This window comes from Garra rufa, chromosome 25 (genome assembly GCF_049309525.1).
Source record: "Garra rufa chromosome 25, GarRuf1.0, whole genome shotgun sequence".
Taxonomy (NCBI): domain Eukaryota; kingdom Metazoa; phylum Chordata; class Actinopteri; order Cypriniformes; family Cyprinidae; genus Garra; species Garra rufa.
The window spans coordinates 21,323,314-21,335,393 of record NC_133385.1 but is presented as its reverse complement, the minus strand read 5'-3'; the positions used below and the strand labels follow the sequence as shown (position 1 = coordinate 21,335,393).

At 37.5% G+C, this 12,080-nt stretch overlaps 1 protein-coding gene and 1 pseudogene across 1 annotated transcript; both read right to left on the bottom strand.

Moving 5' to 3' along the window:
- Positions 1 to 133: 133 nt before the first annotated feature.
- Positions 134 to 7,152, bottom strand: LOC141301650 (E3 ubiquitin-protein ligase Hakai-like). Its single transcript, XM_073831846.1, has 6 exons — positions 7,132 to 7,152; positions 6,375 to 6,533; positions 4,925 to 5,013; positions 4,699 to 4,782; positions 4,531 to 4,604; positions 134 to 1,426 (listed from the first exon to the last, which is right to left on the bottom strand). Exons 1-6 carry the CDS (start codon positions 7,142 to 7,144, stop codon positions 457 to 459), a joined length of 1,389 nt encoding a protein of 462 aa, XP_073687947.1. The 5' UTR covers positions 7,145 to 7,152; the 3' UTR covers positions 134 to 456.
- Positions 7,153 to 7,547: 395 nt separating this feature from the next.
- On the bottom strand, positions 7,548 to 11,086 carry LOC141301393 (protein FAM3C-like; annotated as a pseudogene).
- Between the last annotated feature and the right edge of the window lie 994 nt (positions 11,087 to 12,080).

Sequence of the window (12,080 nt, the reverse complement as noted above, 5' to 3'; positions counted from 1 at the left end):
GAATAGTTCACCAAAAAAAAAAAAAAAAAAATCTATCAAAATATCTCCAAATATACCCAAATATCCTAGTTTGTGTTTCAAATTACAAAAAAGATCATACAGGTTTGGAATGACATAGGGGTGCGTCAATTTTTTAATCTTCGTGCCCAAAAGTAATGAATTTCAAACAAAAAAAATTTAAATAGAATTCAAGTTTCATTTATTGCAGTTGTTGGATACAACATTATGTAAATGTTTCAAACAAAACTCTGTTAAATTCTTCCAACCAAAAAAGTAGTTTTTTTTTTTTTTTCACTCAACTACTTATTATTCCATGGAACTTCCCTGAATGAGGGACATTAGTACAAAAATGCCAGCAATGGGGATCATCATATTAAGTTATCAGTGAAGACAAACAGCCCAGGCAGCTTAGTGTTGTTTCTGACTAGATATGGTAGAGGCAACAAAGCCAGGACGCTACTGGTAATACGGTCTATATCGTGACTGGTCGGGGTGGTGGGGTCCTGGCATCTGTCCCTGTGGTGGCGGCCCCTGCATACGGGGCGGATGAGGGCCACGGGGATTGGGCCACATCCCCGGGCTCATGGCACCTGGCTGGGTAAAAGGTGGGCTAAGAGTGCCTTGGTCCTGTGGCATTGAGTTTGGGTTGTAGTGGTGCGCATTGACCGGGGGAATGGGACCAGGTGGAGGGTGATTCATGTAGGGTGGCATCTGGCTGATGATGTGTCCAGGTGGAGGGGGTGTTGACATGGGAGGTACTTGGTTGTAAACCATGTGAGGTGTGGCTGAGCCCTGTGGCGGGTGCTGCATGGGGATGCTGAGAGGGGGTGGTGGGGGTGGCGGAGGGCCGTAATGTGGTTGTTGTGGCGGAGGCATGATATGATGTGGATGGGACACCACTGGTTGGCTGCCGTAATCGCCAGGGTGGTGGTGTGGAGGCAGGCCAGGAGGTGTCTGTGGGTGTGGCTCACGGGGGGAGGGGCCTGCACTCCCCGAGTCATCATGAATGGGCACTGTGATGAGGTTGCTATGCTTACGTGTAGTCACTGTGGCGATTCGGAAGGTTTCTGGGGGGAGAGGCCGTGGGGAGTGTCCCAGATCAGAGGGAGAGGCTGGAGGTGGATGGTTGTAGGTATCGTGGCCTTGCAGTGGGGGAGGAATGAGAGGGTGTGCTTTAGCCAGGTGAGGAGGCGGTGGCAACCGGAAGCGGTCCGGTGGGTCGGAGGCCAGCGTCGGGTGTGGGGGATCTGGGCGAGAGGATCCGGTCTTGCTGGCCCGCATGTGGCGATGGTTGATGTGAGCCTGCAGGTCTCGCTGTGAGAGGTAGGTGCGTTTGCAGCCTTGTACGATGCTGCACATGAAGAGGGAGCCGCGCTGGCACTGCTCGATGCGCTGGACTTGGTCTGAGCAGCTGTAGAGGGACAAACTGAACTTAAGAGTTAGTAGGGGAAGTGGACTTAGATGCACATATTACTTTGATTTCCATTTAGATCTAGAGATATTCAAATCAAGAATGAAGAAAAAAACTGCTATTCACACTGTCCTGTAGAAGTTTAGAAACACCCTAGGCAACGTTTCTGGACAATATCGGCATAAACCACATTATTTATTGGCATAAATATATTAAAGTAACTTATAAGCAATTGTCATTTTCTATTCTTTTTGATTATATATTCATGGCAGTATATACAGGTCATATTGAGACTGTTAAAACAGCTTACAGATGCTATAAATGTTAAAGGTCCCATATTGTACACCTTTTTGGAGGTTTATTTTAGCTATTGATGTCCTTAAGAATATATATTTGCGGTATAAGTGCCAAAAACCATCTCAATATATTTTTACAGCTCCTCTTTTAGGAGCTCTGTCAAGAACAGGTCGATTTTGGCCCATCTAATTAATATTCATGAGCCTCTCTTCTGATTGGTCTGTTGTTTTCTGAGTGACGCACGGCCAGGCCAACCACAGGTAACTACTGTCACGTATGCTGTAGCCTGCTGTGGCTTGTGATACTCAACGAGATGTTTCAGAATGGTAATTAATGTTTTTTGTAAGCTACGATTGCAGTAAGCTATGTAACTATTGCTTTAGTAAAGCCTCTTTCACACTGTGCGTTGATTCTGGAAAATTGCCCGAAAGTTCCGGGAACGATCCCGGGTTGGGAACCTAGTAATGTTGCTGGGATCAGTCCCGCAACGAGCGCTGTGTGAACAAAAGCCAGAACCAATGCCATAAAGGAAAGGAAAGGAGGTGATGTGAGGCCAAGTATGGTGACCCATACTAGGAATCTGTGCTCTGCATTTAACCCATCCAAGTGCACACACAGTAGTGAACACACACACACCCGGAGCAGTGGGCAGCCATTGCTGCGGCGCCCGGGGAGCAGTTGGGGGTTCGGTGCCTTGCTCAAGGGACTCACCTCAGTCGTGGTATATTGAGGGTGGAGAGAGTGCTGGTAATTCACTCCCCCCACCTACAATCCCTGCCGGACCTGAGACTCGAACCCGCAACCTTTGGGTTACAAGTCCGACTCCCTAACCATTAGGCCACGGCTGCCCCCAAAAAGGCTGTGCTGTGGTGATGATGCACGTTATCGTTCGACTCTTCACAACGAAAAAAATGTGAAGAAGTACTATCGTTCGGCATTTTCAGTTTATATTACATGTCTTTACGGGATCTTTACGGGTTGTGTATAAAGCACGCACAGATTCCAGAAAACTCTATCCGTGTATTTTCCGGAATCGCCGTGTAAAAGAGGCCAAAGCTGATGTGCCACTGGTCTCTTATATTAATGTTGTTTTTGCGTTGTTGTTCAGCAATGGAATGGACGCGATGTTGTCTTTTTGTTTGACAAAAGGAGGGTGGGACGGTGATTGGTGCTCAGGGTGGTGACTGAAGGCGGTGACTGAGTAGATCGGACGTCACATTTTCACGGAAGTCACAGCGCCTCGTGAAAAGGCACAGTTACTTTATGCAGGCTGTGTGCAATTTACTGTGGATTGACTGTTTTGAAACTTATATGGTAGTTACATATCCCCTAGACCTTAGTTATCATGAAAAAAGCCAGAAAATTTCGGTTTTGACAATATGGGACCTTTAATATAATTCATAAATTTTTCCTCCAGATTTTCACTCAAATCCTTTCCTTTCCTCTTTGTTATAGCTGAAAGTGACCTGAAGAATCTGATCACAAATAAATATATAATTAAAACCTATTTACAAATTAGTACTATGGGTTTATTCCAGAGAGAACAACATTTCTGATTTATTGGTATCTGTTTCGTTGTTTGAAGTCCAAACACCAACAGTTATGGACTGATATTAAAATGCTACAAGTGAGTTTAGGCATCACAACATTATGAGATTTGGTAAATATTACATTTAGCAGTGTTAAATAAATTAGTATAAATTATAAACTACAAAAATTAGAATTTATTATTATTATTTTAAGTGAGAATTACATGACACAACAGATACACATCAACCAATTAAAACAGTTTAGAAATGCTATTTTATGTTCTCAGTAAAAAAAAAGTTTTGCAGAGATACAGCCTCAGACGCAGTTTTGTATGATTTCAGCAAATTCGTTGATGTTAAACGATAACCGTTTTGTGTATTGAGAGGAAATCCAGAACTTTTTGTCAGCATAGTCTTAAGATCTGAACCAAATTTGGTAAAAACTGGATGAATGGTTTGAAAAAGTAGGTTTTTAACATCATTTTTAACAATCAAAATGGCAGACAGGAAATTCGTCTGACTATGGCAAAAGCAATATATTGACGACACATACCGAGTTTCGCAACGATACGCCAATACGTTTGTAAAATATACCATTTTACGAACAAAATTCAAAATGGCCAACACTCAAAAAGGCTGAAATGGAAAAATTGGGTATAGTTCGATTCTACCAAATCCAAATGTGATTTTTGGCCAAACCTTTCATTAGTTATAAGCAAAAACAGTCATTTTTTTATATCATGCTGTGCAGAAGCTTTGCATGTAGCCTCAGGTCATGGTTGTTATAAGATACAAGTTTGGACTTAATACGGCAAACCATTGCAGAGATATAGCCTCACATCCATTTTTGCGTGCTCTTCGTCAGAACTAATCAACTAAACTACTTTCAATATTATCAACTAACACTTAAACTATACAAAGTAACAAATTATGATTTATGACATTAATTATGATAATAAAGATGTTCTTATTGTTTTCATATTAAAATGAACATCTGTCCACTCTATGTACAGAAATATGTACTTCTAATAGCACAACAACCCTGGACGTTTAAGACAGAACCACAGCCTCTAATTCTAACACCTACAGATGTTACCAAGGAAACAGAAAGTGCGAAAAATTTTCAGATTTGCTTCCATCCCACATTGGAGGGATTTACGAAACACTACCTTCACTCAAACTTCACAGTATATTTGAGGTATGTACACAGTGTGCTTTTCTCCTTGAACCTCAAAGTTTATGCCAAGAATAAGATACAATCAACTTAAACAAACTGCTGTAGGAGAAACTCACCCAGGGCACATCTTGTCACATTTCTTCTCGTAGTGCACTGCACAGTCATAGCAGAAAACATGCTTACATGGAATCTGAGAAAAACACAGTGTTTTTTTTTTTTTTTTTTTACATAAAAAATCTCCGGCATTATAAAGAAGGCTTTAAGGACTTGAACATCCATCTTACCATTCGCCCATAGATTTTAATGGGCAGACCACACTTGTCACAAAAATGAGCTGGAGTGTCATCTTTTACTCCTACCAAGTTGAGCTAAGAAAAATAAGCAGATCTCACTTATTTTAAACATCATATTAATTATTAAAATATTGCACATTGTATTAAATATTTAGCTTTATTAGACAACACAAATATCATCTTATTTGTTGTAATTAATTGATGATGAATGTATTACCTTATAATCCCAGAAGATTGGCTGAGGGAATCTGCGCTGGTTTCCATACGCATCTCCAGATTTGCACTCTTGGTTATAGGTGAACGGCTCTGAAGAGCACAAAAAAATTCATAAATAAATAAGATATGGCAAAAAAAAATCTATGTATAAATGAGTCAGCACTACGGTTTTATTCAGACAGAGCAAAAATGTGGTTTATCGCTTGGAATCTGACACACAGCCCTAAAAATCAGATGGGTCATTCCGTGTCAACTCAACCAGTGGTCCCCGGCTCCAATTTTTGATTTTGCTAATATTTGTTCTAAAGAAAGATAGACATGTATAGTGATGAAAGACAAAATATTAAATGTCATGGATGAATATTTATAGAGTAATCCACTATTTTGTTGAAAAATGGCAATTTTTACCTGCGATTCAGAGACAAATTACAGGGGGTTAAAAATGACTTAAGAAAGACAGCAATCCTTGTTGCATTATGTGCCAATGGTGACCATTCAAAAATGGGGAAACAGCACTTTTCAGGTTTTTTTTTTCTTCCAAAGTTTGCATGCCTGTTACTCAAGAAGTATTGAAGATATCTTAATGCCTTTTTTAGATATTGAGTCTTAACAAACTAACAATTAGAATTTGTAATCAATGTTCAATATATTTAATACTTCTTGAATTATAGGCACGCAAACTTTGGAAAAAATATTTATGGCACTTAAACAGGCATGTTCAATGCAGTTGTCTTGACAGAAGGAAACCAGATACATCTCTATTTTCAACATTATTCGTTCTTCAGACATTCCTCTTTAAAAGAAAAGTAGTATCATATATCAATAGTATCAATATTTTTTTGCAAACTGACTGACATTTTTTGACCACTGAAAAATGTTAACGATTTACTCCTGAAGCCATATTGCAATTCCAATATCTCTGGAACCAAACAATATAGGGGCTTAAAAATAAAAGGAAAAGTTTGTTAAGACCCAACATCTAAAAGGGCATTAAGATATATTTAATACTTCTTGAGTTACAGGCATGCAAACGTTGGAGAAAAAAATTTAAAGTGCTGTTTCCCCGTTTCTGAATGGCCACAATTGGCACATAATGTAACAAAGATTGCTAAAGTCAACACATTTTACTACTAGACCTACCAATCTGTGTGTAAAAATAACATTACGATGCTGCCATTTTTCTGAAACCATTTTTACCCCCTTCATTATTTTTTATTTGATTCTGAACCTCAGGTGAAAAATACCATTTTGACTCCCCTTTTTCAAAATAGTGGATTACTTTGTAATTCCTTTTGTCTTTCATGAATATACATGTCTATCTTTATTCAGAAAAAATATATAATTTATTATATATATTTGGTTGTTTCAACACGGAATGCCCCAGATGTAAAAACACATCAGATTTAGGTGTAGTGTGAGCAAGAGGAAAACACATTCTTTTGCACGCCAACCTTCTTCACTTTTTGAGGGCAGTCTGGTGTTAGGACGCTGCGGTCGGGCAGGCAGCTTGCCTCTTTCCGTTTGTTTTGACAGTAACTTGATTGGGATCTGTCTGCGAACATCAAGACCTCCAAGGGATCCCGAACCGTCAGTTCCTTGAAGGTCATTGTCTAGGAAAGAATACACAAGACATCAATAAGTAATTTACATTACACAAACACAATATTAATTTACAATATCAAGATACATTATACAAGAATATGTTAGAAAATGAACATAGTACTGCTTCAGACATTAACAATATAATTTATGACATTAAGGAACCCATAATAATCTAAGTGAGACCTGTGCTATTCAGCAGTGATCAGAAAGTACTTAATAGAAAGTGGAAAAGCAAAACATTGCTAAACTAAGAGTAACTTAAATAGGAGGTGCGGAGTTAGTTTTAACCATAACGCATGTACACGACTTTATATAGTAACCAATGAGCATAACAGTTTTAAATAGACTTGTTTGACTCTAATGTATATGTTTTCTGCGTTTATTTGAATCTGGCACTTGCTGGACGCGCACTCCTTTACTTGGTCATGTCAGCGGCTAGCTGGATACATCCAATAAATGCGTTTATTGCCAAGACACACAAACGTATAAATTGCACCATGGGCTCGCAGCTTTACTGGCAGCTGGTTACATTTTACTCTGAACATTTTGGGAATTTAAAACGCAAAGCTGCAGTAAAATACTTCGTTACATTAGCTTGTAGCTCACCATTTTGGTCCATGACTTGACGCTGTGCATCCTGCGATGAAATGATGGGAGTGGCTTCGTGTGGTTTGGAGTTCAACGTTGCGTACAATTTACGCATATGATGTTTTCCGTCACGTCTGTTTTGTCGTTTATTTAATACAACGCTTTGATTTTTTTTCCACCTTTTAAGCACCAAAAGTAGTGAAAAAAGCAAAACCACTCACAGAATTGAACACAATGATTTATGAAGAATACAAACCAAAACACCACAACATTTAATATCATAAATAAAACACATAAATACTACAATATAACTTTAATTATACTTTTTCAACTTACAATGATATTTAAAAAAAAAAAAAAACAGACAAAAAAACAACAAAAAGAATAATTATTAAGAACTTAATTTGGACAACTTTAAAGTAGATTTTCTCAATATTTAGATTTGTTTGCCTTCAGATTTTCAAATAGTTGCACTTGCATCTCGGTCAAATATTGTCCTATCCTAACAAATCATACATCAATGGAAAGCTTATTTATTCAAGGGTCACATATACATATATATATATATATATATATATATATATATATATATATATTTGACCGAGATGCAAGTGCAACTATTTGAAAATCTGAAGGCAAACAAATCTAAATATTGAGAAAATCTACTTTAAAGTTGTCCAAATTAAGTTCTTAGCAATGTTACTCATTAAATATATTTTATAGTTATATTATATATAGTTTGATATATTTACGTTGGGAAATTTACGAAGTATCTTCATGGAACATGATCTTAACATCCTAGTGATTTTTGGGTAAAAGAAAAATCGATAATTTTGACCCATACGTTGTATTGTTGGCTATTGCTACAAATATACCCGTGCCACTTATGACTGGTTTTGTGTTCCAGGGTCACATATTATATTATCTATAAGAAAAGCCCAAGATAACCTCTTAAAAGAGGTTTCAACACCACAGTGTATATACGGACTTAGAAATATTAACAGAAATCCACAACAGTGGACAAACGTTATTTACTCTATATTCAGGACTGTCCAAAGTATCATGCATCACATCAGAAATGCATTGTGGCTCAGCTTGTTGTATTTTGTAGGTGCAAAAACATTTGATGCCTGTTAAAAGGCATTATTTAGCAGAACAAATAGTGCTGTAGGAAAAATCAGTATTGTTGAGGTATGCAACCTTCCATCTCGATCATTTCTGGCCAGCTGTCATACTTATTGGTTTCCCTGTCATTCTTTATGTGCTGAAATAGACAGAAAAAGGAGATGAAATAATGGACATGAAAAGTATTTTTCTTGCATATAAATGGGAGAATTTGTTAAAGGCTTTACCTGTTCAAAAGAGACTTGGGCCATTGTTTTCTTCCCTCCCACAAAGACCCAGTTATCTCTGAATTTCAACTGGGAAATATATGAACTGCCAAGCTCTGCAATAAGTGCCCTTGCTTCATCATTGAGTCTGTAATAAAGAAATCATACACATTTTAGACAACACTATGATTAAGCATTTATACCCCTTCATTTTCTTTACATTTTGTTGCAGCCTTACATTAAACTAATTTAAATTACTTTTTTTTCACATCAAGCTACATTCCATACACCATAATGGCAAAGCAAAGCAAAAAAAAAAAAAAAAGGTTTTTAACACCTTTGCAAATTTATTAAAAATAAAAAACGTAAATGATTTCATTGCATAAGTATTCATACCCTCATCTGGGAGAGTTGAAATTTAGCCCAGGAGCATTCAAATTGCTTTTAGATGTTTCTACACTTCAAGTGAAGTTAACCTGTGGCAATTTCAATTGAATGGGATTTGGAAAGGCACAAGTGTCTTAATAAAAGGTCTAACAGCTAAAAATGCATATTAGAGCAAAAACCAAGCCCTGAGGTAAAAAAAAAAAAAAAAAAAAAACTGTCCATAGAGTTAAGAGACAGGATTGCATGAAGCCACACATCTGGGGAAGAGTTTAGAAAAAATTCTGCTGCATTGAAGGTTCACAGAAGTATGTAGTCTCCATTACCCCAATGGAAGGGTAAAACAACTACAACTCTTCTTAGAGCTGGCCAAACTGAGCAATTGATGGAGAAGTGCCTTGGCTAAAGTGGTGACCAAGAACCTGATGCTTACTCTAGTTGAGCTCCATGATCATATATGCAGATAGAACAAACTGACAGAAGAACAAACATGACTGCAATGCTCCACTGATCTGGGCTTTATGGCGCTGTGGCCAAACTCAATCCTCTCCTCAGTGAAGACACATGAAAACACACTTGGAATTTGCAACAAATCATCTAAAGGACCTTCAGACTGTGAGAAACAAGATTCTGTGGTCTGATGAACCTCAATTCCAAGCATCATGTTTGAAGGAAACCAGGCACTGCTCATCATCTGCCGAGTACCATCCCAAAAGTAAAGTGTGCTGGTAGCGTTTTTCAGTGACAGAGTAGAAGAAAAGCTCAGTGTACCAAAATAATAAAATAGCCTTAATGAAAACACAGTCCAGAGAGTTCAGAACCTTAGACTGGGGCAATGACCCTAAGCACTCAGCAAAAGTGGCTTATAGACAACTCTGTGAATGTCCTTGAGTGGCCTAGCCACAGCCTGGGCTTGAAGCCCCATCCAAGATGACAGAGCTTGAGAGGTGAAGAGGTGAGGCGAAGAATGGCAGATAATTACCAAATGTTAAAGTGCAAATCTTGTTGCAGCATACCCAAAAAGACTTGAGGCTGTAAAGGTGCTTCACTTAAGTACTAAGTTAAGGGTATGAATACTTATTTCAGTTTTTTTTTAAACATTTTTGTGTTGTGACAATTCTGTTTTTACTTTGTCATTAAGTTGCATGGAGTGTAGATTGATGTGGAGAAAAAAATAAGTCGAAACAATTTAACATAAGGCAGTGACATAAAACGTGAAAACAAAATGAAGGCGTATGAATACTTTTGCAAGGCACTGTACATGATGAAACTAGAAACAGAAATTCTACTCTACTTTGTGGCTGGATCATCAAAAGAGGCAATCAGCACAATAGAACCATTCTTGATTGACTTCAGAAAAGTCTATCATCTCCTCAACCTCTGTCAACAACAAAAGATTTATTACATACATGTGAACCAAGAATGCAAATCAATGTTTATAATGCAAGATTATTGACAGCATGATGTAGCGAAGTAAAGATACAACATACTTCCGTTCCACATATTGAAGCTGCCGGTGTTGACGTGTTCACCTGTTTCTTCTGAATTTTGTATGAATAAGTAAACAAGAAATGTTAAAAATAAGCATTTATATCTGTTAGCACACTGAACAGTAACTTTAAATATTTATACAAAATATAAAATTAAAAAATTACAGTACATTTTAATATCTTAAAAATATAAAAATATATAATTAAAAAAATTCCCATTTTTTTATTAAATTATCCAAAAAGAAAAACATGTTTGCAAAAAAATATATATTGATTAATTAATATAAAAAATACAATAATATAAAAAATGAAGCTAAAGGCAACAAATGGTTCTTTTTTTATTCAGATTTTGTTTTTAACTCAGCAAAATGGCCAAGTTCAACAGACTTACCTTTGATAACAACAATATTAATTCCTCGTCGCTTTCCTCGTGTGTCTTTTCTATTATCCTAAAACAAAATGGCAGAACTAGATTAAATTCTGTTAAATGGGCACTTACGGCATTCGTTTAATTATTCATATTCAGTACAGATTGTAAATTTGACAGCTTTAAGCCTTTACATTTCCCCCTCAAAGCATATTCGTGGTCCAATGATGTTTGTTGCGCCACTGTAGATCTTAAAGGTATAATCATTTCCAGGACATGGTTTTGGGAGACCACATTTTCCTTTAGGGACCTGATAAAACAGAGACACAGACATTTAAATGTGTACCCTATCTTTTAATGGTGTACCAGATCAGATTGTTTAGTAATTTGCTTACCATCATCTTTATGATTATCAGATTTCAAATGGATAGAAGCTGCTCCCCCCACTGACCTTTCTGGGTTTTACAAACATATAAAATGTACATAGTATATATATATTAGTAGAAACTATACTATAAAGAACTAATATACATATACATACACATACACATACACATATACATATATATATATACACACACACATATACATACATTGCATACACACACACACACACACACACACACACACATATATATATATATATTGCATGCATACACACACACACACACACACACACAACACACACACACACACACACATATACATACATTGCATACACACACACACACACACACACACACATATATATATATATTGCATGCATACACACACACACACACACACACACACACACACACACACACACACACACACATATATACAGGGGTTGGACAAAAAAACTGAAACACCTGGTTTTAGACCACAGTTAGTATGGTGTTGGGCCTCCTTTTTTTGGCCAATAGAGCATTTCGTCTTTGGAATTGTCATATACAAGTCCTGCACAGTTGCCAAAGGCATTTTGAGCCATTCTCCTCTTGCAGATCAGGGGTCAGGTCACTACATGATACTGGTGTAGGAAAATGTTATCTGACTCGCTCCTCCAAAACACCCCAAAGTGGCACAATAATATTCAGATCTGGTGACTATGCATGCCATGGGAGATGTTCAACTTCACTTTTCTTGTTCATAAGACCACTCTGTGGGTTGGACAATGAAACTGAAACACTGGCCAATATAATGTTGGAGGTTTCATGGCTATATTTTTGCAGCCTGGTGGCCAATCTTCACTGACTGCACATTCCACCAGTAAGAACAGGTGTGAACGTTGACTATGTGCACCCAATGGTTCAGACATTGTACTCTGAAGGTGGTACCATGTATCAGGATGATAATGCACCAGTACACACAGCAAGACAGGTGACAGAGTGGTCTGATGAACAAGAAAAGTGAAGT